The sequence below is a fragment of the Pan troglodytes genome, chromosome 19 (assembly GCF_028858775.2).
Source record: "Pan troglodytes isolate AG18354 chromosome 19, NHGRI_mPanTro3-v2.0_pri, whole genome shotgun sequence".
Lineage (NCBI taxonomy): Eukaryota > Metazoa > Chordata > Mammalia > Primates > Hominidae > Pan > Pan troglodytes.
Window position 1 is genome coordinate 72,255,195 of NC_072417.2, and position 27,567 is coordinate 72,282,761.

At 42.1% G+C, this 27,567-nt stretch overlaps 2 protein-coding genes and 2 non-coding genes across 8 annotated transcripts in view; 1 reads left to right on the plus strand and 3 right to left on the minus strand.

Annotated features, from left to right (window-relative positions):
* SKA2 (spindle and kinetochore associated complex subunit 2) overlaps nucleotides 1-21,079 on the minus strand; it is a 45,507-nt gene extending 24,428 nt beyond the window's left edge. The window contains exon 1 of one of the 4 annotated variants that reach the window (XM_003953148.6): nucleotides 20,927-21,079. In XM_003953148.6, the coding sequence (XP_003953197.1) occupies nucleotides 20,927-20,959 (33 nt within the window). In that variant the 5' untranslated portion in view covers nucleotides 20,960-21,079. Of the gene's footprint in view, nucleotides 1-17,535; nucleotides 17,639-20,926 lie in introns of those variants that run through there. The other 3 variants (XM_009432935.5, XM_016930839.4, XM_016930841.4) reach the window with 3 other exon arrangements.
* Nucleotides 3,420-3,533, minus strand: MIR454 (microRNA mir-454). The gene has a single exon (NR_035810.1). It is a non-coding gene; the product is annotated as a microRNA mir-454 (primary transcript).
* On the minus strand, nucleotides 16,904-16,988 carry MIR301A (microRNA mir-301a). The gene has a single exon (NR_035729.1). It is a non-coding gene; the product is annotated as a microRNA mir-301a (primary transcript).
* A 308-nt stretch (nucleotides 21,080-21,387) lies between the features above and the next one.
* The window catches only part of PRR11 (proline rich 11), a 51,332-nt gene continuing 45,152 nt past the window's right edge, over nucleotides 21,388-27,567 (plus strand). The window contains exons 1-2 of one of the 2 annotated variants that reach the window (XM_063799075.1): nucleotides 21,464-21,598; nucleotides 26,574-26,671. In XM_063799075.1, coding sequence (XP_063655145.1) covers nucleotides 26,596-26,671 — 76 coding nt within the window. In that variant the 5' untranslated portion in view covers nucleotides 21,464-21,598; nucleotides 26,574-26,595. Of the gene's footprint in view, nucleotides 21,599-26,573; nucleotides 26,672-27,567 lie in introns of both variants that reach the window. The other variant, XM_001172831.8, reaches the window with a different exon arrangement.

Below are 27,567 nucleotides of genomic sequence, written 5' to 3' on the forward strand. Positions count from 1 at the left end.
ATAACATTCTTAAGCACAACTTTAAATACAAGTCTTTAAAGCTTGTTTTAGTCATTTAATTTACCATAAATTATGGAATTTGTGGCTCCAGAGATTCCTAAGACAGAATCTCTATTCTAGAAACCCTTAACATGTTTATGAAACGAAGTATTAAACTTACATATTTTTTAACTTGATATGTAGTTCTGCTTGAAGTTTAGCATAATCTCATGTAGTTCCTTGAATGGTAACTTTCCTTTTTTTTTTTTGGAGGAGTCTTGTTCTATTGCCCAGGCTGGAGTGCAGTGGCACAGTCTTGGCTCACTGCAACCTCTGCCTCCGGGGTTCAAGCAATTCTCCTGCCTCAGCCTCCTGAGAGCTGGGACTACAGGCCTAAATTGTCCTAAATTTGGCAACTGAGACCTCCAAGGTTTGAAAGATTTTTACAATAATCTAACATATATGTCACAAAACATGATGAGTTTGGGGGACACAAAACTCCCAAATGTAGACTATATTCATATATATATTTTTGTCATTTATTTTTTTTGAGACAGGGTCTCACTCTCTCATACAAGCAGGAGTGCAGTGGCAACAACTCGGCTCACTACAGCCCCAACCTCCCAGGCTCAACAGATCCTCCCACTTCAGCCTCCCAAGTAGCTGGGACTACAGGCACATGCCATTACGCCTGACTAATTTTTGTATTTTTAGTAGAGACGGGGTTTCACCATATTGGCCAGGCTGGTCTCGAACTCCTGACCTCAAGTGATCGGCCTGCCTCGGCCTCCCAAAGCGCTGGGATTACAGGTGTGAGCCACCAGCCCGGCCTCTTTTTAAGAGAGAGGTTTCCACTATGGTTTCCTGCAATACCTAGGGGCCCAAAATGTGTTAACCATCAAATGGTACCAAAAAGAGGTGGTTTCTACTTTTAAATAACTTTTATTTTAGGAAGATACCAAAGAGTACCCTTCTAATCAATGGTATGATGAAATCAACTAAACTGTCTTTTTTTTTTTTTTTTTTTTTAGAAGGAGTCTCACTCTGTCATCCAGGCTATAGTATAGTGGTGCGATCTCAGCTCACTGCACCCTCCACCTCCCGGGTTCAGGCAATTCTCCTGCCTCAGCCTCCAAGTAGCTGGGAGTACAGGCACCCGCCACCACACCCAGCTAATTTTTACTCATTTTAGTAAAATGGGATTTCACCATGTTACCCAGGCTGGTCTCAAACTCTTGACCTCCAGTGATCTGCCATGCTTGGCCTCCCAAAGTGGTGGGATTACAGGCTTGGGCCATTGCCCCCAGCCTAAACTGTCAAGATTTTTTGCAAGACAATTATTAAACATAGGCATCATTACAAATTAAATTATATAAATTAGCCGGACACGGTGGCTGAAAAAAATATTTTCCACCACACCCATCCTGAAAAAATATATTTTAAAAATATATTTTTAAAATATATAAAATAATTTTTAAATATATATTTTAAATTTTTATATTGCATATTTAATTTCATATTTTTAAAAATATAAAATAATTTTTAAAATATTTTTTTAAAAAGACAAGAAAAACAGCTTCTGCTAGATTTGATGTGTACCTATAGTCCCAGTTACTTAAAGAGCTGAGGCAGGAGGATTGCTTGAGCCCAGGAGTTCAAGGCTGCAGTGTATTATAATCTCTCCTGTGACTAGTCACTGCACTCCAGCCTGGGCAATATAGTGAGACCCCATCTCCAAAAGGAAGGGAGGAAGGAAGAAAAAAAAAACAGCTTGTGGGTAGAATGTTATCCTCTGTGGAAAATTGTATAGAACGTCTAATAACACACAGGGGCAGTACTGACTTATTATTATTATTTAGACCGAGTTTCGCTCTTGTCGCCCAGGCTGGAGTGCAGTGGCGCGATCTCGGGGCTCACTGCAACCTCTACCTCCCAGGTTCAAGAGATTCTCCTGCCTCAGCCTCCCAAGTAGCTGGGATTACAGGCGCCGGCCACCATGCCTGGCTCATTTTTTGTATTTTTAGTAGAGACGGGGTTTCACCATGTTGGGTAGGCTGGTCTCGAACTCCTGACCTCAGGTGATCCACCCACCTCGGCCTCCCAAAGTACTAGGATTACAGGTGTGAACCACTGTGCCTGGCCAGTACTGGCTTATTGGTGAAGTCAGTGGGCTAGGGAATAAGCAGGGGGCAAAAAGGATGCCAAAATGTTGAAAGATAGAAAAATAAGCTTTTTTTTTTTGTTTGAGACGGAGTCTCACTCTGTTGCCAGGCTGGAGTGCAGTGGCACAATCTTGGCTGACTGCAACCTCCACTTCCCAGGTTCAAGCGATTCTCCTGCCTCATCCTCCCGAGCGGATGGGACTACAGGCGTGCGCCACCATACCCAGCTAAGTTTTGTATTTTTAGTACAGACAGGGTTTCACCATGTTGGCCAGGCTCGTCTTGATCTCCTGACCTTGTGATCCGCCCTCCTCGGCCTCCAAAAGTGCTGGGATTACAGGTGTGAGCTACCACGCCCAGCCGAAAAATCATCTTAAATGTCTGCTCTGAACCCTTCATTTTATAAATGAGAAAATAGCAAAGTAACTTGCCTCTAGTTCTATTTCCATTACTGTTTTCTTATGTAGTTAGACAAAGTTATAGATGATATTTAAGCCATTAAGAGTCACACATGTGGAAAAAACGTAAATTCTTTTTTTTCTTTTTGAGACAGGGTCTTGCTTTGTTGCCCAGGCGAGTGCAGTGGCACAAATCACAGCTCACTGCAGCCTCAACCTCCTGGACTCAAGAGATTCGATTCTCCTGCCTCAGCCTCCTGAGTAGCTGGGACTACAGACGTGCACTACCAAACCCAGCTAATTTTTGTATTTTTTTGTAGAGACAAGGTCTCGCTATGTTACCCAGGCTGGACTTGAACTCCTGAGCTCAAACAATCTTCCCGCCTTAGCCTCTCAAAGTGCTGGAACTACAGATGTCAGCCACCACACCCATCCAAAAATGTACATTCTTCACCTAAAATTAAAGTTTTTTTATGTTTTAAATTAATATCACTAAAGTTACAAAGCTAGTCAACTAAAAATTCCCTCTGAACACAACATGGTAGTATGGTACAGAAAAATAAAAGAATTGGGATACATGGTAGAAATTCTAGTCCTAGTATCACTAACCAGCTATGTGTCCCTAGGTTAAGTCCCTCATTTCTTTGGGTCTCTCCTATCAAATGAGTTGGAATCTAAGATCCTTTTCAATACTAAAATTCCATTATTTCTTTATACTACAAATAAACCCATTTGTCAAAAAGAAAAGTTACCTTCTTCTAATAAATTAAAAATTTACATTTAAGCCTCAGATTTTAATGTTTATAGGGAAATCTAGTTCCTTGTTTTCTTCCTAAACAAAGATGACTTTTGCTTGTTTCTGCTACATACTTTCTGCAGCCTGCCCATTGTTCTTTCCAAACACCAAAACCCTATAAGCAATATTGCACTACTCAGAACTATTTACACAGCAGAGACAATATTGATAGGGTTCTAGGATCTGGTGATAAACAGAATTTTTTTTAGTTAGATGGCAGAAATTCACTAAGCAATTATGATAATCTAAAACTCATTAGTGTCTGATAAATCGCGCAAATTTGATTCTGATAAACATCATTCACAGCCCTTTCAGTAACAAATCAGCCTCCTGGAAGCCTTGGAAATCAGTGAGGTTATTGTTTAACTTTTTAGGGGCAATGGAATATTTAAAATAAAACTACTGATTTTTGTAAAGCCCAAGATATTCATATTTCAGAAACCAGTTTTCTCTAAAATCAGTAATAAAAATAAAGGGGAAAAGTTTTATACTGATCTGAAAAGTGGTATATAAAATACAAAATTAGGTGAAAAAAGTCTATGGAAATCATCATGAAAGCACCCCAAGGGAAACCAGGTTACATTCTGCCAGTTAGATTTCTGATTTTTTCCTCCTATTTTGGAATATTTGCATAATAATTACTGGTTGAGCATCCCTAATCTGAAAATTCAAAATCTGAAATGGTCCAATGAATTTTGGATTTTGGAGCATTTCAGATTTTGGAATTTTGGATTAGGGATGCTCAACCAGTTGTTTTGTTTGTTTGTTATTTTTTGAGACAGCGTCTCACTCTGTTGCCTAGGCTGGAGGGCAGTGGCGCAATCTCAGCTCACTGCAACCTCTGCCTCCAGGCTCAAGCAATTCTCATGCCTCAGCCTCCCGACTAGCTGGGACTACAGGCACACGCCACAACGCCTGGTAAATTTTTTGTATTTTTGGTAGAGATGGGGTTTCACCATTTTGCCCAGACTAGTCTTGACCTCCCGAGCTCAAGTGATCTGCCCGCCTCGGCCTCCTGAAGTGCTGGGATTACAGGCATGAGCCACCGCGCCCAGCCTGTTCTAGTCTAGTTTTCAATATGACCAGTTTAAGGCTTTAAGTAAGTGGCACAAGGTATTCCATACTACTCAACTATTAGGCAGCAAGGAGAAAAGAATATATTGCGGTTGTCACAATATACTGTGTGGTCCCCAGTTTTAAAACACTTGCTTTTTACAAACAACCCCTAGATTCTCATTGCCACCGTATGCTCTCCTACAAAGGACCAGTGCCCTTAAAGCTCTAAACACATCCTCTTATGAGAGACCTTATCTCAACAGCATTAAATTACATAAAGTGAAAAAAAGTATTTCAGTCTCACCTATGGTGGGCTAGGCATAGAGAAGAGTTGGTAGACAGGTGTGTTCTGGACTTACTAAACAGGCTTAGAAATGCATTTTCCGGCTGGGCGCAGTGGCTCACGCCTGTAATCCCAGCACTTTGGGAGGCTGAGGCGGGCGGAGCACGAGGTCAGGAGATTGAGACCATCCTGGCTAACACGGTGAAACCCCATCTCTACTAAAAATTCAAAAAATTAGCTGGGCATGGTGGTGGGTGCCTATAGTCCCAGATACTTGGGAGGCTGGAGCAGGAGAATGGCATAAACCTGGGAGGCAGAGGTTGCAGAGAGCCGAGATGGTGCCACTGCACTCCAGCCTGGGCGACAGAGCGAGACTCAGTCTCAAAAAAAAAAAAAAAAAAAGAGAAATGCATTTTCCATAGAACCATTTTAAGGGAGAATTAAGTATCTTAATGGAACTAGTTTGGCTATAATCAAAAAACCTACTTTTATTTTTATTTTTAAATTTTTTTTGTTTTTGAGATGAATGCTCACTATGTTGCCCAGGCTAGTCTCGAAATCCTGAGCTCACATAATCTGCCCGCCTTGGCCTCCCAAAGTGCTAGGATTACAGGTGTCAGCCACTGCACCCGGCCAGAATCTACTTTTTATACATTTTCTTCTTTTCAATGTACATTTAGAAACACCTTTATCTACTCTCCTTTTACTTTGTTCATGGCTTTGGTTTACCATCTACTGTATTATATTTTAATCTATGTTTACATGGTAATGTCGCCACATGGTTTCAAACATCTTCCTGGCAAGAGATCGCTTCTTTTTTGTATCCTTAGTTTTTAATATACAGCCTAATGTGCAGTGACAAAAGGGAATAGATGAAAGAACAAACATTCATTCACTTGAAAGAACAAACCACCTGGGAACCCAACTACCCTTTAAAACACGTTTTAAGGGAAATATTTCAAGTTCCCAGCAAGCTAAGGACCACTTATATCATGTCTCCACAATCAAAATTGGTTTTTGCCTTTTTCTGCTGGAGAGAGTATTGACTATTACCCATTCTCTCTTCCAAACAGAACAAATGCATGACTATGCTTGTCCAAAACAGATAAGCAGTAACATGCCCTAACACCAGGTCACAGACATGTTATTTCAGGCAATTGGCAACCAGAGGGGATAAAAGTGAGCAAGGGCTTCAGGTTCATCAGTTCCCAGTCTGCAAGCTTTTTTTTTTTTTGAGATGAAGTCTCGCTCTTGTCCCCCAGGCTGAAGTGCAATGGCACGATCTCAGCTCACTGGCTTCAAGCCTCCTGGGTTCAAGCGATTCTCCTGCCTCAGCCTCCCGAGTAGCTGGGATTACAGACACCTGCCACCATGCCTGGCTAATTTTTGTATTTTTAGTAGAGACGGGGTTTCACCATGTTGGCCAGGCTGGTCTCGAACTCCTGACCTCAGGTGATCCGCCTGCCTCAGCCTCCCAAAGTGCTGGGATTACAGGTGTGAGCCACTGCGCCCGGCCCAATCTGCAGGCTTTTATGGAACAATTGCTAGGATATATACATAAGCCCCTGCCTCTAAAAGGCTAGTTTTATTTGTACTATTTATTTTTTTATTTTTTTGAGATGGGGTCTTGCTCAGTTGCCCAGGCTGGTGTGTAGGGGCGCAATCTCGGCTCACTGCAAGCTCTGCCTCCCGGGTTCACGCCATTCTCCTGCCTCAGCCTCCCTAGTAGCTGGGACTACAGGCGCCCGCCACCACACCCGCCTAATTTTTTTTTTTTTTTTTTTTTGGTATTTTTTAGTAGAGACAGGGTTTCACCGTATTAGCTAGGATGACCTCAATCTCCTGACCTTGTGATCCACCCGCCTCAGCATCCCAAAGTGCTGGGATTACAGGCATGAGCCACCGCGCCTGGCCTAAAAGGCTAGTTTTATCAGTCAAAGTAGACTACTTAACTTTTTTTTTTTCCTTTGTAGAGACAGAGTCTCGTTTTGTTGCCCAGGCTGGTCTCGAACTCCTGACTTTAAGCGATCCTCCCGCCTCTGCCTCCCAAACTGCTAGGATTACAGGTGTGAGCCACTGCTCCAAGCCTTAAATAATTTATGTAATTCGGCTGGGCACAGTGGCACATGCCTGTAATCCCAGCACTCTGGGATGCCGAGGTGGGTGGATCACGAGGTCAAGAGATTGAGACTATCCTGGCCAACATGGTGAAACCTTGTTTCTACTAAAAATACAAAAATTGGCTGGGTGTAGTGGCGTGCGCCTGTAGTCCCAGCTACTAGGGAGGCTGAGGCAGGAGAATTGCTTGAACCTGGGAAGCGGAGGTTGCAATGAGCCGAGATCGCACCACTGCATTGCAGCCTGGCGACAGAGCAAGACTCTGTCTCTAAATAAATAAATAAATAGATAAATTGTGTAACTCAAATGACAGCCGCGGCTGTGCACAGTGGCTCAGGCCTGTAATCCTAGCACTTGGGGAGGCCGAGGCAGGTAGATCACTTGAGCCCAGGAGTTCAAGACCAGCCTAGCCAATATGGTGAAGGTGAAACCTCATCTCTACAAAAAATACAAAAACTAGCCAGTGTGGTGGCATGCACCTATAGTCCCAGCTACACAGGAGGCTGAAATAGGCTTGAGCCCGGGAGGTCCAGGCTGGATTGAGTGGTGATCACATCACTGCACTCCAACCTGCATGACAGAACGAGAACTTGTCTCAAAAAAAAGAGAGCCTAGGCATACTTCAAAATTATGGCACGTGATACCAAGAAACTCAGTGGCTTAAAAACTGATCATTTATTTTCATGGACCTGCACATTGACCCGGTTCAGGTACTCTAGGCTAGGCTGAGTTTGGTGGCTTTGCTTCACACAGCAATTCTGGAGGATGCCTGGTAGGACCTTTGCTACTGGTGTCTCTCACCCTCTTTGAACCCATGAGATATTCTCATGGAGCTAGAGGAAACATAAGAGTAAGCAGAAAGATTCAAGGTCTCTTAAAGGCCCAAGTTCAGAGCTGCACACTGTCAATTCTACCCACATGCCATTGACCAAAGCACATCAAGAGGAGAAAAATGTACTCTGCCCATCATGAAGTCATGACAAACGTGGATACAGGCAGAAGTGAAGAAATGGGGTGAATTATTCACTTTACCACAATTCTTCTATTTTCTTTGAGAACAATCAGATTGGGTCATGGTAGTACATGTAAGTGACAGGGATGGTGTTATTGCACAAATATTCAGATAAATTCTTTAGTTTATATATGGTGGGTTTTTTTTTTTTTTTTTTTGAGATGGCGTTTCGCTCTTGTTGCCCAGGCTGGAGTGCAATGATGTGATCTCGGCTCACCGCAACCTCTGCCTCCTGGGTTCAAGCGATTCTCCTGCCTCAGCCTCCCAAGTAGCTGGGATTACAGGCATGCACCACCACATCCAGCTAATTTTGTATATTTAGTAGAGATGGGGTTTCTCTATGTTGGTCAGGCTGCTCTCGAACTCTCGACCTCAGGTGATCCACCCATCTCAGCCTCCCAAAGTGCTAGGATTACAGGCGTGAGTCACCGTGCCCAGCCTATGTATGTATTTTTTTTAATTTTTATATTTTAATATTAAAAAAAAAAAGAGACAGGGCTGGGTGCGGTGGCTCATGCCAGTAATCCCAGCACTCTGGGAAGCCGAGGTGGGTGGATCACCTGAGGTCAGAGGTTCAAGGCCAGCCTGGCCAACATGGTGAAATCCCATCTCTACTAAAAATACAAAAATTAGTCAGGCGTGGTGGTGGGCACCTGTAATCCCAGCTACTCGGGAGGCTGAGGCTGGAGAATTGCTTGAACCCGGAAGGCAGAGGTTGCAGTGAGCCAATATTGTGCCATTGCACTCCAGACTGGGCAACAAGAGCGTAACCCCGTCTCAAAAAAAAAAAAAAAAAAAAAAAGAGAGAGAGAGAGAGTGTCTCACTGTGTGGCCCAAAGCTGGTCCTGAACTCCAGAAATCAAACAATCCTCCTGCCTCGGCCTCCCAAAGTGCTAGGATTATAGGCATGAGCCACCATGCCCAGCTAGGTTTATTTTTAAAAGATGTCTCTCTTATTTATGGTATCTTGTAGCAAATAGAGCAATAACAAGTATAGAATAATCAATATATAATGGTTTTAATCAGGAGCTGTTGAATTTCCCTATATTTTATCCAAAACTTTTTTCTTTTTTTTTTGAGAGAGTCTCACTCTGTCACCCAGGCTGGAGTGCAGTGGTGCAATCTCAGCTCACTGCAACCTCCGCTTCCCAGGTTCAAGCAATTCTCCTGCCTCAGCCTCCCAAGTAGCTGAGATTACAGGCCCCTACCACCATACCTGACTAATTTTCGTTGTTTTTTGTTTTAATTTGAGTCAGAGTCTTACTCTGTTGTCCACACTGGAGTGCAAGGGCGCCATCTCAGTTCACTGCAACCTCCGCTTCTGGGGTTCAAGCGATTCTTCTGCCTCAGCCTCTCGAGTAGCTGGGATTACAAACGTGCCCAGCTAATTTTTTTGTATTTTAAATAGAGACAGGGTTTCACCATGTTGGCCAGGCTGGTCTCAAGCTCCTGACCTCAGGTGATCTGCCCACCTCAGCCTCCAAAAGTGCTGGGAATACAGGCGTGAGCCACTGCTCCTGGCATAATTTTTGTATTTTTCTCGAACTCCTGACCTCAGGTGATCCTCTCACCACGGCCTCCCAAAGTGCTGCGATTATAGGCGTGAGCCACCACGCCTGGCCCCAAAACTTTAACTGGATATTTACATGTAGATGTTTTAAATTAAGGAATATAGGTTCATGATTACTATAGAATATGAATTTAAAATGATTAAAAATGTTTGGGAGTGTGGGCGCAGTGGCTCATGCCTGTAATCCCAGCACTTTGGGAGGCCGAAGCAGGCGGATCATGATGTCAAGAGATTGAGACCATCCCGGCCAACATGGTGAAACCCCGTCTCTACTAAAAATACAAAAATTAGCGAGGCGTGGTGTCATGCGCCTGTAGTCCCAGCTACTCGGGAGGCTGAGTCAGGAGAATCACTTGAACCCCAGAGGCCGAGGTTGCAGTAAGCCGAGATCGCGCCACTGCACTCCAGCCTGATGACAGAGCGAGGCTCCATCTCAAGGAAAAAAAGTGTTTAGGAACCTACTCATAGTCATTAGGATAGTCACCATAAAAAAAAAAAAATGACAAGTGTTGGAGAGGATGTGGAGAAACTGGAACCCTTGTCCACTGTTGGTGGAAATGTAAAATGGTATAGCAGTTGTGGAAAACAGTATGGTGGCTTCTCAAAAAACTAAAAATAGAATTACCATATTATCCACCAATTCCACTTCTGGGTATACACCTAAAACAACTAAAAACAGGGTCTTAAAGAGATATGTGTATACCCATTTTCATAGCAGCATTATTCACAATAGCTAAAACAAGGAAGCAACACGAGCGTCCATGGAGGGATGAATGGATAAGTAAAATGTAGTACATACGTACAATGGAATCTTATTCTGCCTTAAAAATTGAAGGAAATCTGCAATATGCTACGACAAAAAAATGGATGAATCTTGAGAACATTTTGCTGAATGAAATAAGCCAATAATAAAAAGACAAATACTGTATGATTTCATTTAAATGAGGTATTTAGAGTAGTCTAAATCATAGAGACAGATAGTAGAATGAGTTGCTAGACGCTGGGGGGAGGGGAAAAGAGGAGTAATTGTATAATGGGTATAGAGTTTCTTTTTTATGTTTTGAGATGGAGTCTCACTCTGTCGCCCAGGTTCCCAGGTTAGAGGGCGACGCTGCATCCTCCACCTCCCGGGTTCAAGCAATTCTCCTGCCTCAGTCTCCCGAGTAGTTGGGATTACAGGCACACGCCACCACGCCCAGCTAATTTTTTGTATTTTTAGTAGAGATGGGGTTTCACCATGTTGCCCAGGCTGGTCTGGAACTCCTGACCGCAGATGATCCACCCACCTTGGCCTCCCAAAGTGCTGGGATTACAGGTGTGAGCCACCATGCCCAGTCGAGAGTTTCAGTTTTACAAAATGAAAAGGTTATGGAGATGGATGATGGTGATGGTTGCACAACATTATGAATGTATTTAATACCACTTAAAATTGTTAAGATCATAAACATTATGTTACATGTATTTTAACACAATAAAAAAATAGGGAAAAAAGTTCACAAACGTAATAAACAGTATGGTAAGAAAACTTAATAGCTAGAATATTGATCTTACTTTCTCAATACTCCTAGCTCTCCCTCTCAACAGTATACTGCAACCCTTGCAGTTTCCCCCAGTTGTACAATAAACACTCATCTCTGGACGTTCACATGTACTATTTCCTCTGCCTGGAATATTTGCCCTCTCCTTCAGTTGGCTAATCCCTACTCATCTTTCAAGTCTCAGATTATATCTCACCTCTAAGAAGAAATCTTTCCCAGGTTAGTTTCCTCTTTCCAATGTGCCCCCATAATATCTAGTATCTATTTTTCCCATCATGTCATCTGTATTTAATTTATATGTGTTCTTAATCACAGATACATTAGTCAACATATTTATCTGTGTCTCCCAGATAAGTTTCTTAATATCTTTAGCCTCTGTTACTAGCCCGATCTAGAAACACTTAATAAGGCCAGGCATGGTAGCTCAAGCCTGTAATCCCAACAATTTGGGAGGCTGAGGTAGGAGGATCATTTGAGTCCAGGAGTTGGAGACCAGTTTGGGCAACAAAGGGAAACCACGCCTCTAAAAAAGTTTTTTAAACTAGCCAGGCGTCATGGTGCAACACCTGTGGTGTCAGCTACTCGTAAGGCTGAGGTGGGAGGATCACTTGGGGCCGAGAGGTCAAGGTTGCAGTAAGCTGTGATTGAGCCACTGCACACCAGCCTGGGTGACAGAGTGAGACCCTATCTCAAAAAAAAAAAAAAAAGGAAACACATAATGAAACAAAGTAGGAAGCACTTTTATCTACAATTAGGCAAATTAGGTGGGGAGAGAAAGGATTTGTAAAACTACAGCTCTTACATTTACTAACAAAAATGTCTTAAAAAGTTATATTTATTTTGCAGTCACTAAATCACTAGATGAAACCTTAGCAAAAATTGGCTAAGATTATTTCCTTATTGATAAAATGAGACTACACCAGGCTCGGTGGCTCATGCCTGTAATCCCAGCACTTTTGAGAGGCCAAGGTGGGAGGATCACATGAGGCTAGGAGTTTGAGACGAGCCCGGCCAACGTGGTGAAACCCCGTCACTACTAAAAATACAAAAATTAGCTGGGCATGGCGGTGCACGCCTGTAATCCCAGCTACTTGGGAGGGTGACGCAGGCAAATAGCTTGAACCCAGGAGGCGGAGGTTGCAGTGAGCCAAGATGGTGCCACTACACTCCAACCTGGGTGACAGAGTGAGACTCTGTCTCAAAATAAATAAATAAATAATAAAATGAGAATAAAAATATTGAACTCAAAGAATCAAGGACTGATTCTAACTTTTAAAATGTTATATATTGAGATAAATTAGAAGTACGAGCTTATAAAATCTAATTAAGAATAGCTATTTTATTTATCTGGGATATTCTTTCTTTCTTCATTTTTGTTTTTGAGACAGGGTCTTGTTCTGTAACCCAGGATGGAGTGCAGTGGCAGCACAATCATAGCTCATTGCAGTCTTGATCTTTTGGGCTCAAATGATCCTCCTGCCACAGCCTCCTACGTAGCTGGGACTACAGGCACCTGTCACCACACCGAGCTAATGTTTTTACTTTTATTTTTAGTAGAGACGAGGTCTTGCTATGTTGCCCAGGCTGGTCTCAAACTCCTGAGCTCAAGCAATCCTCTGTCTCGGCCTCCCAGAGCGCTGGGATTATAGGCGTGAGCCACTGCACCTAGCCAATCTGGGATAGTCTTTTTTTCTTTTCTTTTCTTTTTTTTTGGGACGGGCGTGGTGGCACATGCCTGTAATCCCAGCTACTAGGGAGGCTGAGGCAGAAGAATCGCTTGAACCTGCGAGACAGAGATTGCAGTGAGTCGAGATCACGGCATTGCACTCCAGCCTGGGCAACAAGAGCAAAACGCCGTCTCAGAAAATAAAAAAAGAAACAATGTCCTCAAATGAACCCCTTGGCCCCTCCTCTAGGTTATTAAAAAAACAAAAACAAAAACAAAATCAAAATCCTACCCACTATTCTAACAGCCCACTAGAGAACAGTAAGAAATTGTAATTAGCGCCTGTAGTCCCAGCTACTCGGGAGGCTGAGGCAGGAGAATGGCGTGAACCCGGGAGGCGGAGCTTGCAGTGAGCCAAGATAGCGCCACTGCACTCCAGCCTGGGCGACAGAGCGAGACTCCGTCTCAAAAAAAAAAAAAAAAAAAGAAATTGTAATTAAAAGCCAAAGAGGAAAGCAGCTGCGCTTAAGGCCAGGGCTGGTAACTAAGAAAGAAATTTTATATATAAGACACACACACACACACACACACACACACACACACTTGGAATAAAATGGCTTTATGATGAGGATTTATGTCCTTCATTCTCTACAAATGATGTCCTTGAGTTCATGCCTAACATTTTAGGTATCTTTCTTCCCTCTGGTATCTGTATTTTCCCAACTATTTTTAAAGGACTTTTGCTTAACAAATAGCTTACTTTCTTCTGAAATTTAATGCGTTTAGAACCCATATTGTAACTGTTCTTGATCTACTTTTTTTTTTTAATTTTATTAGAGATGGAGTCTGGCTATGTTGCCCAGGCTGGTCTCGAACTACTGGGCTCAAGTGATCCTCCTGCCTCAGCCTCCCAAAGTGTTGGGATTACAGGTGTGAGCCACCGTGCCTGGCCTTTGCTCTATTTTTAAGAGCACTAGTAGAAATCACACTAAACAGACTATTAAATATTGTTTTAAGCAAAAAAAAAAAAGAAAAAAAATTTTTTTTATTTGAGACAAAGTCTCACTCTGTTGCCCAGGCAGGAGTGCAGTGATGAGATCTTGGCTCACTGCAACCTCTGCCTCCCAGGTTCAAGCAATTCTCCTGCCTTAGCCTCCCAAGTAGCTGGGATTACAGGGGCACACCACTGCACTAGGCTAATTTTTTGTATTTTTAGTAGAGACAGGGTTTCACCATGTTGGCCAGGCTGGTCTTGAACTCCCTCAGGTAATCTGCCCGCTTCGGCCTCCCAAAGTGCTAGGATTACAGGCATAAGCCACCATGCCCAGCCAAAAAAAGAAAAAAAGTTTTTAATTTTAAAAAATTATAAGCAGACCTACACACTGAAAATTGCAAAACTGTCGAGAGAAAATTTTAGAGACCTAATAAATGAAAAGATATGTTTGTGCACCAGAGGGCTCGATATTGCTAACATAACAATTCTCTATCCGGCACAGTGGTTCACTCCTGTAGTTCCAGTACTTTGGAAGGCTGAGGCGGAAGGACGGCTTGAGCCCAGAAGTTTGAGACCAGCCTGGGCAACATAACAAGACCCCATCTCTAAAAAAATAAAAATAAAAAAATTTTTTTGAGATAGGATGTCACTGTCAATAGGCCGGAGTGCAGTGGCACAATCATGGCTCACTGCAGCCTCGACCTCCCCAGGCTCAGGTGATCCTCCCATCTCAGCTTCTCAAGTATGTGGGACTACAGTCTTGCGCCACCACACCCAGCCAATTTTTCAATTTTTCTGTAGAGATGAGGGGGTTTTGCCATGTTGCCCAGACTAGTACAAAAAAAATTTTTTTAATTAGCTGGGAGTGGTGGCACGTGCCTGTGGTCTCAGCTACTTGGGAGGCTGAGGTGGGGGAGTATCATCTGAATCTTGGGAGGTCAAGGCTGCAGTGAGCTGTGACCGCCACTGTACTGCAACCTGGGTAATAGAACAAGACCCTGTCTCAAAAAAAAAAAAAAAGAAAAGAAAAGAAAATAGGCAAAAGATTGTGAGACATTTCACTAAAGAAGATATACAAACTACAAATAAGCATATGAAAAAAGGTTTAACATCATTAGTTAAGGAAGTGCAAATTGAAACTACAATGGGGCACCACCACATAACTGTTAGAAGGGTTAAAATTAAAACTGATATTTTTGCATCAACCTAATACCAAGTGTTGATAAGGTTATGGAAAAACTAGAACCCTTATCAATAGCTTTGGGAATGCAAAATAGTACAGCCACTTTGAAAAATATTTTAGCAGTTGCTTATAAGATCAAGCATACTTTTTTTTTCCCCAAGGATACATTTATCATGCTACCAGAAATCCCATTTCAGTATTTACTCAAAAGAAATGAAAACATTACGTCCACACAAAGACATACTCATGGCGGCTCACTCCCAGAACCCCAGCACTTTGGGAGACTGAAGTGGGAAGATCATTTGAGCCCAGGAGTTAGAGAACCAGCCTGGCAACATAGTGAGACTTCATCTCTACAAAAAAATTTTTCAACTAGCCAGGTATGGTGATGCACACCTGTAGTTCCAGCTACTCAGGAAGCTGAGGTGGGATTGCTTGAGCCTAGGAGTTTGATGGTACAGTAAGCTATGATCACACCACCGCACTCCAGCCTGGGTGACAGTATGAGACCCTGTCTCTAAAGAAAAAGAAAAAAATATTGTTAAAAAAAAATTAAACAAAGACATTTGGGAGGGCAACACAGGAGGATCACTTGAGCTCAAGAGTTCGAGACCAACCACAGCCATTTTATTCATAATATGCAAAACGTGGAAATGACCCAATGTCTATAAGTTGGTGGATAAAGAGTTTGTGATATTCTATACAATGAATACTACTCAGCAATAAAAACTGTCCAACTGCTAATATACAACATGGATGAATCTCAAAGCATTATGCTAAGTGCAAGAAGCCAGACACAAAAGACTGTATAATGTATGATTCCATTTATATGAAATTCTAGGAAAAGTTAAACTAGAGATCAGTGGTTGCCAGGGACTTGGGGAAGAAGAGGATGACCACAAAGAGGCACAAAGGAATGTAGGGGTCTCACTCTGTTGCTCAGCCTGGTCTGGAACTACTGGGCTCGAGTGATCTTCCCACCTCAGCCACCCGAGTAGCTAGGTCTACAGGTGCACCACCATGCCTGGCCACAAAGGAGCTTTTTGTAAAGTAACAGAAATGTTCTATATCCTGGCTGTGGTGGTGGTTACATGACTGTATACATGTGTCAAAACTCGTCAGTTCACTGGGCATGCCACACCCCTGTAGTCCAAGCTACTCAGGAGGCTGAAGTGGGAGGATTGCTTGAAGCCAGGAGTTCTAGGCTGTGCTGCATTATGATTGCCTCTGTGAATAGTCACTGCCCTCCAGCTGGGCAACACAGCAAGACTTCGGCTTTGCTTAACAAATAGCTTACTTACTTTTATTTTATATAATTGTATCTCAATAAAATTCATATTTTTTAAAAGTGATGAATCCACACTATTGTATCTCATAAGAATAAACTGTAAAACAAACACTCTTAGGTTTTAAATTCAACCATTTCCTAGACAATACACAAAATTAACACCAATTAAGATTTGGAGGACTAGGCACAGTGGCTCACACCTATAATCCCAGCACTCTGGGAGGCCAAGGCAAGAGGACTGTTTGAGCCCAGGAGTTCAAGACCAACCTCGGCAACACAGTGAGACCCTGTCTCCACAAAAAATTTCAAGAAAATATTAGCCAGGCATGGTAGGACACGCCTGTGGTCCCAGCTACTTAGGAGGCTGAGGAGGGAGGATTATCTAAGCCCGGGAGTACAAGGCTGCAGTGAGGCGTAACTGGGCCACTGCACTCCAGCCTGGGCAACAGAGAAAGACTCTGTCTCTGGAGAAAAAAAAATGACTTGGGGCAAGTAACTGCAGGAAAAATATACAGCAGAAATTATTTCCATCACTACCAATTCATCATAAAACTCAAATAAAACCTAAAGTTTGACAGAACCTATCCAAATATGTAACAGAAAGCAACAAATTATAAAGTATTACTCATTTAGACAAACCATAACAACTTAGATATAAAAAATATTCTCCAGACGTGTTTCATAATGCAGTAAAATATTGTTTTTAATTAGTTAAAAGGTTTTTTTTTTTCAAATTATGACTTTCTAAAAGATACACTGTTAGTAACAACATTATAGTTCTCAGCAACAAAGGTTGTGGTAAATTATTTACTGATACCGAAGAAAGATGTAAGGTAAGAATCAAAATTCTGGCGTGCATCCTGCTTTCAGATGCTTTGACAATACTATTGCACTGCTAGCTGTAAAGTACAGTAGTGCAATAAAGTCAGAGCATTCGTTAGCAGTAATAAGTAGGAAAGGAACACAAAAGCATCTTGCATCGGTTGAAGCTTCAGTGTGAAAAGAATTTAAAGTAGGGTTGCCATTTTGGACAGAAAAACATCCAAAACCAAAAAACATTTATATCAATGTTTTTTTAAAAAAGGATAAGACTTAAATATCAAAGTGATGTTGCTTATTGATGACTAATATACAAATTAACATTCAAACAGAAACATGCATAGATGTAGAAAGGAATTTTGTAAATATGCCCTAAGCCTTAATAGTAATTAGAATGGGTATTGTTAATACTTTAGGATTGGTATTAACAAAACCAGTTATAATTACTACTAAGGCAAAGTTGTGAAAAATATTTTTGTTCTCTGCAGAGATGTTGGTTAGCTCCTTCTTCAAGGCAATTTACTGATTAAACGCCATGTAAAACAAGCCCTTTGAATAAAAGTATCAAAGAAAACAAATGAAAAGTAAAATTATAAGTTTCTCAATCTCTACATACTCAATCTATCACTCTGGAATCTAAACCACTAAACAAAGAAAACACAAAAGCACTTACCATCTTACAGCTTTTCATCTTGAGTTTACTAAGGGCTGTCATAACAACAGAAGGGAATCAATGTGCTCTAAACAGAACATTAACCCTATCTAACTGAATACTATCCAAGGAGATTTTAAAATTTCAGTTAACTCCTGAAATCTTAAATAGAGGCAGAAAGCATCTCCATTTCCTTCAAACTTAGAAATATCAAAGAGAAAATAATGATGGGGGGAGGTAGGACTGAGATTTAAGTAACAAGTTTCCTTAGTTCCAAGCTAATTGACATTTTAACTTTTTTAACGGATAAGAACCCAATCAGAAGTCAGATGTAAACCCAGAAACAGAAATAGTATCATAGTATCACACTGCATTACCTTTTGTGTACAGTCACTAGTAGTACCACGAAAGAACAAAGCTAAACAAATACCACCCCATCATTAAGTGAAGGGGAAAAAGTCAGAGAACAAAGATTGCCCTACAATAAGCTTATTCCCCCATTAGTAATGTTGATTGATGCAAAAATATATTTTCATTATTTTCACCAACCTCCCTTTAAACGGTCCAATTCAACTACTTAGTTGGATTGAGCCTACTAAGGAAATGGACTCATACAAAGGACAGCTGAAATATAAGTGTCTTGGTGTCAAATCCTGGGCCACATAACTAAAATATTAGAATATTTAACGCTGGTAGCCAAGTTTCAGGTTTTAAAGACAACTGTTTAAAAGATAAGTGTTTAACTTTCTGAATTGGAAGTTATTACAAACAAGAAAAATATTTTAAAAATTTAAGGTATTAACAAAATTAGGATAAACACTTTCTTTTCAAATTAAATATTATGCATTTCCTTTTAAATAGTCAATGCTAGTTCCTTGACAAATCCTTTATTTAACTGATGTAAAACCAAAAATCAGAAGATAGCACAGGAAATCATTTACTCTTAAAATCTTATAAAATAAACTGGTCCACAAGTATAACATTTTTTTCTAGAAGCACATGGTAAATCTGAAGATGAGATGCACTGTCTTTTATTATCTAGTCAACACAAAGCAGTAATAATTAAAGCCATGATAAAAATTCATTTCTAAACCCTGATAATTATGGAAACAAACTAATAACCTGAAAGGAAAAAAAAAAAGCTACCACTAATTTACTTGCAAGGATGTAAGAAAGGAAAAAAACCTCATTTCTTTTTTTCCTGTCTTCAAAAAGAATTTAAATACTACCCCATCATTCAAACAATACCTAAAAGTTTAAATGTCTGGCTACCTTATAATTTTCTAAAACCTACTTTTTCAAAATGTTTACTTCATCATTGTTCACTTAAAAGAGAATTTGTTCAATCTAAAGAAGTCCTGTGAGAATACTGACTCTACTGCAAAAGCCAGACGAAGTTTAAAAATTAAAAACAGCCAATTTGAGAAGCAAACAACCTGTTAAAAGCAGAATTAGCATCATTTAGCAGAAATGAATTATGAATTTAAGCAGAAATATCTATATCAGTAGGGAGGAATTCAGAATGGGAGAAGGGCAAGATAGTCTTAACATTTAAGCCTGTTGACAGAATCAAATTACAATGCTTAACATTTTGTTTTTTTAAAATGATAATAAAACTTAAAACTAAAAGTTCATTATTACAGGTTTGAAAATCTGCAGGAAATTCTTCCTTCTTCCCTCCCATTTCTCCCTACACTTCTCCAACCCCACACACACTGCACAAAGAAAATTTAAACACAAAATGCTAAAAGTAATTGAAAGCCTTCAAATTAAATTTGTATATGAGAGGCACTCCAATTCATTAGCACAACAGAAGAAAATAAGATATATCAAGGCCTCACTTTTTCTGGGGTGGGAATCGGGGCTGGGTGAGGTTTCTTCCAGGATCACCACCCATCCTCCAAGGAAGAAGTTAGAGACCCAAGATTCAGCTTGAAGAAAGCAGGGCAGGCACTAAAGGATACCTAAGCAGTAATGCCAGGGAATGGCGTGGGAAGGAGGGACGGATTACAAACGAAGAAAGAAGTTTTTTACTTTTTTAAAACTTAATCTTTTTTTTTTTTTTTTTGAGACGTTGTCTCTGTCGCAAGGCCGGAGTACAGTGACGCGATCTCGGCTCACTGCAACCTCCGTCTCCCGGGTTGAAGCGATCCTCCTGCCTCAGCCTCCCGAGTAGCTGGGACTACAGGCGCGTGCCATCACACCCGGCTAATTTTTGTATTTTTAGTATAGACGGAGTTTCACCATGTTGGCCAGGGTAGTCTCGATGTCTTGACCTCGTGATCCGCCCGCCTCGGCCTCCAAAGTGCCGGGATTACAGGCGTGAGCCACCGCGCCCGGCCAATCGTATTTAACAGACAAGCAAACAAACAAAAAAAGACAGGAGCTCAGTGGCAGGCGCTTCCTCCAAAGTCCAGGTTTTTAAGGAAAGCAGCCCAACCTGGGAAAAAAAAAAAGAAAAGAAAAGAAAAGAAAAAAAAGATAATGCTGAACGAAAAGGGCTGAAGACAGAACAAGGACACTAAGAGAAAAAAGCGCGGGCGATCAAGCTGGTAATCTAAGGATGGGAGGGAGGGAATAAAGAGAACAAGTGAGGGACGGATCCTTAAAGAAAACTAGGACAGCCCCCCAGCTGGGCGCCCCCCGAGCAGGCCAAACACGCCAGCAACAACGGGAGTGCTTTCCAATTCTTCGCCCCCGTTTTCTACTTTCACAGATGAATGAAAGTGCACAACTCAAGAGCAGGATGCCTTTCCTGTCTCAATCCCGCCCGCGCTCCGGGAGCGGAGCTCGTGGTTACGATCCCCTTCGCTCACACCTCTTCCCTCACCCACGGTTTGCCACCTCCGGATCAAACAGAAACGGGTCTAGGGGCTTCCTTGGCCGTTAGGAAGTTGTGCATACAAGTCTAGCATCCTTTCTCAGACTTTCTCGGCCCGCCTTTTAGAACGTGAGCGGGTTGGCCCTACAGGGATTTCTCCTCGCCCCCGTCAGTTTATTCCCCACCCCACCCTCCGTTCCCCTTTCTTGGAGTGTGAACCACCTCTCCCTTCCTGGGACGCTTAGGGACCGTTCCATTCACATCTTTTTTGGTACAAACACAGAATGCGGTCTGCACCCGGCGCAGTTTCGTAAGGGGTGTAAAGGTGAGGGCAAGGAACAAGGAATTCCAAAGGCCCCGCACCCTCAGCATCTCCCGCCATTTCCCTGACGAGTTTCCCGGATGTAACCCCTTCCCCGAGGCGGTTTAGACACCAGACGGTGGCGGCTCCCTTTGGTGCAGGAGGAGGGAACTCGACTCTGGTCCAGCCTCCGCCGCCCAGAGTTTCCGGCGACTCCAAATTGTGCCCCACCTCCGAGGCCATGGGGGAAAAATAAACTACCCAGTAGATCTCCTTCACTTTGCACTCACCATCAGTTCCAGCTTATCGACCTCCGCCTCCATGTTGAATAGTTGACATTCCTCAGACCGCGGCGGCGCTTAAGCCGCAAGCCGTACTAGCACGGAGGGCCTCCATTGGACAGCTGTCACTCAACATCTCGCACTCATTGGCTCCTCCGTTCCACCGGCTCCCGCCCATTGGAGACTGGGTAACGCCCCTCTGCATGAGACACATTTTCCTGTTGGGCAAAGGCACAAAACGCCGCAGGAGGATTGGCTGCTGTGCAAATTTTTTTTTCCATTGGCTGCCCCCTCCTCTCTACTTTCAATTTTGTAGTTAGGGCTCTGCAGAGAAGAGCTTGAGATTGGTGCAATTGGAAGAAGAGCCAACCAATCACACCAGAGCTTCCACCGACAGCAGAGGGGACGTAACACACCTTTCCCCTCCTGCTTTCCTTCCCCTTCTCTCCCGCCTTCTCCTTATTCATACCAGAAGCGCCTCAGCTCTGATTGGCTGGAGCTGTGTGCTATCTCAGCCAATCACAAGCCGGACTGTGCTCCTACACTATCCGAAGAGCGAATCGTGCAGAGACCGTGTCTACGATTGGCCTCTCCCTGACAAGGATTTAATTTTGAATTTTTCTTTATGGCGTGGGAGAGGCCACAGCCCGGACTCCATCGACTCCCCCGGCTCTTAGACTAGTAAGTGCAGGAACGATTATTTCTTTGTTATCTGAGCTCGCGTCTTGAGTAGCTGGGCCTGTTGCTGCTTGTGTTTTTATGGTTTAGGGAGGTGGGGACTTTGGCTGGACACGAAGGGGAAAGGGAAAGGAGGAAGGGGAGGTTTGGGGCTGGGGAAGAAGTGCTCGGCCTGGCTTCATCTTAACCATACTTCTATTTAATTAACACTTCGCAAGAAACGTTTTGGAGCAAAGCATCTGCCTTCCTTTTGAACATTTCTTTACATATTTGCTGCTCAATGTAAGTCCACAGATCAGCGGCATCCGCATCTCTTGTTTGCTTGTTACAAATGCAAATTATCGAACTCCACCCAAATTTACTAAATCAGAATATACATTTTAACAAGATTTCCCTGAGTGATTTCTATGCACATTAAAGTTTAAGTTGGTACATTTCTTGACCGGGAATATTACTATGTTACTCGATATTGTCTGGCATGCTGTTAGAGTGTCAATTTTAAATGCGTGTCCTGTTTACTGAGTGCCTAATACTGTGCGGGATGAGACTTTAGGGAGCTGCAGTCTCTTTGGAAAAACAAGACAGAACAAAAACAGCAATGCTTAAAAAAAGAAAAAAGCATAAAATTTAAAAAAAGCAAGTACCCAGAAATGGTGCTATGGGTGTTCAAGAAGAATCAATTGGACTGCTAATGGAAATTAAGTAATTGAAGGCTATTTGTGGAGGAGCGCAAGAGACTTCCATAAAAATGTGTTTTAGGAAGATGGCAATGAAATGCAACAGTCATTTCCGTTGCTGCTACAGCTTTGAAAGTACCCCAGAACAAAGAACTTTTCTTTTCTTTCTTTCTTTTTTTTTTTTTTTTTTTCTTTTTTTGTGACGGAGTCTCGCTCTGTCGCCTAGGCTGGAGTACAGTGGCACAATCTCGGCCCACTGCAACCTCAGCCTCCTGAGTAGCTGGGAGTACAGGCGCACGCCAGCATGCCCGGCTAATTTTTGTATTTTTAGTAGAGACGGGGTTTCACCCTCTTGGCCAGGATGGTCTCGATTTCCTGACCTCGTGATCCACCAGCCTCAGACTCCCAAAGTGCTGGGATTACAGGCATGAGCCACCACGCCCGGCCGCAAAGAACTTTTCATATCATTGGGTGGAGTTTTCACAGAAGCAGCAGCGCCAACTCCTGCAAAAGACTGTAATTCTTACTGTATTATTTATTGCATCTTCCTATTGGAAAATAGCTTTAGACCCATCTTTTAGCCATATGAAGATGTGGTATGATATGAAGAAGTAAAAACCTCCCTAACCAAGAGAATTTGACAATATTAGAATATATTCCTTAACTAAAATAACACTTGCTAGCTAACACTTAGCAGGAATGCTTCTTTTCATTCTTTATTGAATGAAACATTATTTAGCTCCTGCTGTATTCTAGATGCTGGGAAAACAAAGATGAATGAAATTTATCACACCCTTGAAAAGCTCACAGTCCAGCAGGATGACAAACATACAAGCAAAAATTACAATGAAATGTAATACATTTTATAATAAAGATGTGTATAAAGTGCTATAGAAGTGCAAAAGAGATGACATTTCAGCCAGTATAAATTCTGTAAGGAGGCTGGGCATGGTGCCTCACACCTGTAATCCCAGCACTCTGGGAGGATGAAACGGGCGGATCACTTGAGGTAAGGAGTTCAAGACCAGCCTGGCCAACATGGCAAAATCCCATCTCTACTAAAAATACAAAAATTATGCGGGTGTGGTGGCACGCCCCTATAATCCCAGGTGCTCAAGAGGCTGAAGCAGGATAATCGCTTGAACCCAGGAGGTGGAGGTGGCATTGAGCTGAGATAACACCACTGCACTCCAGCCCGGGTGACAGAGTGAGACTCTGTCCCCCCCCCCCAAAAAAAAAAAAATTCCAGAAGGACAAAGACTATGTTGGTGTTGTTCAGGATTGTATGCCAGCACCTGGCATAGTACTTGGTGGATTATAAGCACTCAACTAATATCTATAAGATAAAATAACAGAATCTTGAAGGCTAGGTATAAGTTGACTTGGAAGAGGATACTCTAAACAGAAGGAAAGGCTGATAGAAAGAAACAGAAAGTATTTGGTGTTTAGTATACCTGGAAGTACAAACCGCTAGTCACTAGAAGAGACTATGGCAAAGGGCCATTAGAGCTAATTTGTGAAAAGTTTTGAAAGGCATGCTAAGGAATTTAATTTTGTGAGTAAAGGAACCTTCAAATACTTTTAAGCAAGGGAATATCTAGATCTCATTTTGTTTTAAAGTATCAGTTCTGGTATGGAAAATGAACTGGCAAGGAGAAAGACTGAAGGCAGGAGAATCATTGAAGGAACACTCAGCAAACCCAAACTAAGAAACGTTCTCCAAAACGACTGACTTGGACTCTTCAAAATTATAAATATGAAGAAGCAAATACATAAATTTAAAAAGCTGGAGAATTGTTATGAATTAAAGGGTACTAAAGAGACACTACTGCTAAATGCATGTGGAACCAGGGTGGGAGAAGCTATAAGGGATATTGAGACAATTGGGGCAATCCGAATATGGGCTGTTTATTAGATCATTTCATAACAAGGTTAAATTTCCTGACTGATTGTGGTTCTGTTGGAAAATTTCCATGTTTATGTTAGAAAACAAAAGCTAAAGTATCTAAGAGTAAAGTATCATGATGTCTGCAACTAAATCTATTCAATCCAAAACTAAAAAAATGTATGTATGTATATATTTGTACATACATACAGAAAGAGTGTGTGTACAAAGACGGCAATTGACAATTGGTAAATCTAGGTGAACTGTATATGAGTGCTTATTATACTATTGTAAATTTTTTATTTCCTGGAGCCTTGAAATTTTTCTAAGTAAAAACAGTAAAGGAAAATAGACAATAGTGAAAGACAAAAATGAAAAAAGTGAAGGCAACTGAAGTTAGAGGACAGAACGGAGGGGGATGGTAAGGAGAAGAGACAGGGTAAATTAATCAGAGAAATATTTCTGATTCATACTCACATTGGCCTACACCCAGGTGTGGTGTGCACCCAGTGCAGTGGCGTGATCTTGGCTCACTGCAACCTCCACCTCCTAGATTCAAGTGATTCTAATGCCTCAGCCTCCCGCGTAGCTGGGATTACAGCACACTCCACCACACCTGGCTAATTTTTCTATTTTCAGTAGAGACAGGGTTTCACCCTGTTGGTCAGGCTGGTCTCGAACTCCTGACCTCAGGTGATCCACCCACCTCAGTCTCCCAAAGTGCTGGGATTACAGGTGTGAGCCACCGCACCCAGCCTCACACACCCTCTTTTTTTATAACCCTCTACTCCAATAGGAGCTCCATTGTCTCTGCATTCTTTTCACCTTCCTGGCCATGCCTTTTCTAGTTCTTTCTCTACCCACTCCTTATACATGGTGTTTCTCAAAGTTTGGTAATCAGCTCATAGATCTTTTCACTCCACATATTTCTCTGGGTAATTTCACCCATTTCTAGTGTTGTTACTTTCTCAAGCTACCTATACACTTATGAGTGCAGTATTTCTCTAGTGTCTTTCCCCTGAACTTCTGACTTTGAACATAGAACATAAGCAGTTAGATGTATTTAGATACCCTACTGTCGCTCCTATAATCAGGTCCTCATCCCCTAGACAGTTGCAGTAGGTTTGTAAGTGGTCTCTTTGTCTTCAGTCATGGTCCCATAAATCCAATTTCCACAATGCTGCCAAACCATTCTTTCTAAAGAAGAAATACGAGCATGACAATTATCTGCTTAAAATCCATTATTGTTTCTGATGTCTTGGTCCTTATCCACCCTCCAGCTTCATCACTCATTGCCCCCTGACAAAACTTTACGTTGCAGGATGTGCTTTAGTCACACTGAGTCTTGTCTGAATCCCCTGACATACCTTTCTCTGAAATGTTTCCATGTTATTCCCTCTGATGGGATGAGTCCTCCCCAGGCCCACCTTAACCTAGCCCCTTCATCAAAGCTCAGCTTAGGCAAAACCTTTTCCAAAAACCTCAACCCTTATGGGAGAATTATGTACCCTTGCTTTATTTCTCCATTAATATCATATACATATCCCATCATAACCCATACACTATTGTATACCTGTTTACTTTCTGCTTACCCATCTCTCCCCACTGTAAACTCTTGGAGGGCAGAAATGTGTCTTATTCATTTTCATAGCAAGTTATCACTATATGTTGTTGAATTAAACTTGTATTTTAAAAAATCTGATATAGTAATCTCAAGCAGCAAAAAAAAAAGAATCAAAGAATAATAATGATAATAATGATAAAACTTATTGCCTGCCAGGCACTGTAAATACTTTACATGATTTACTCATGTACTCCTCAAAACTCTGAAGTAAGTTCCTATTAATATTATTATTTCACAGGGGAGGAAACTGACATAGAAAGGCTAAGAATCTCTTGAAGGTCATAAATAAGTTATGACAGTATAGTAGAGCCATGATTTGAACCTATGCAGTATAACTCCCTGGTCCTCATCCTTAACCCCTACAGTATACTTCCTCTTGTTGTTTGTTTGTTTGGTTGGTTGGTTTCAGTTTTGGTTTGGGGGTTTTTTCTTAGACTGAACCTCATTCTAATTTTTATATTTTTAGTAGAAATGGGGTTTCACTGTGTTTGCCAGTCTGGTCTCGAACTCCACCTCAAGTGATCCATCCGCCCACCTTGGCCTCCCAAAGTGCTGGAATTACAGGCGTGAGCCACCATGCGCGGCCTATAATATGACCTTTATTATTGTTTGATTTGTTATCAAGAGCTCCAGATGTACCAGTTTGCTGGTTCCTTAGCCTAGAAATCTTTTCTTAATGAAAAGAAGATGTAAGTAAAAATGAGAGTAATTTCTAGAGATCATAGAGTTATTTAGGATATTTATGTTGTTTTTTTCTTTTTTTTGGAAACAGTTTCTCTCTCTGTCTTCCAGGCTGGAGTACAGTGGCGCAGTCATGGGTCACTGCAGCCTCAAGCTCCTGTGCTCACGTGAGCCTCCCGCCTCACCCTTCAGAGTGGCTAGGACTATAGGTGAGCCACCACGCCAGGATTTTTTTTTTTCTTTTTTTCATAGAGTTGGGACCCTCACTGTGTTGCCCAGAGTGGTCTCAAACTCCTGGGCTAAAGGCATCCTCCCACCTCCACCTCAGCCTCCCAAAGTGCTGGGGATTACAGCACTTTGAACCACCGCCCTTTGCCTATATGTTTATGTTTCTAATGATTTTTCAGATTATTTGAGAAAGCAGTGTAAGAAAAAAACTAGTTTAAAAAATACATAGGCCAGGCATGGTGGCTCATGCCTATAATCCTAGTACTTTGGGAGGCCGAGGGAGGCGGATAACCTGAGGTCAGCAGTTCAAGACCAGCCAGGCCAACATGGCGAAACCCCATCTCTACTAAAAATACAAAAATTAGCTGGGCGTGGTAGTGTGTGCCTGTAGTCCCAGCTACTCGGGAGACTGAGGCAGGAGAATCACTTGAACTCGGGAGGCAGAGGTTGCAGTGAGCCGAGATCATGCCACTGCACTCCAGCCTGGCCAGGCAACAGAGCGAGACTCCGTCTCAAAAAAAAAAAACAAAAACATAAAACAAAAAAAACACACACACACACAAAACATAAGGGCCGAGTACAGTGGCTCACACCTGTAATTTCACCACTCTGGGAGGCCAAGGCCAGTAAATTGCTTGAGCTCAGGAGTTTGAGACCACCTAGGCAACATGGTGAAACCCTGTCTCAACTAAAAATACAAAAACCAGCTGGGCATGGTGGTACGCCCTTGTAGTTCCAGCTACTCAGGAGGCTGAGGCAGGAGGATTGCTTGAGTCCAGGAGGTCAAAGCTGCAGAGAGCTGAGATCACACCACTGCAATCCAGCGTGGGCAACAGAGCAAGAACCTGTCTCAAAACAAAAGGAAAAATGCTTTAAG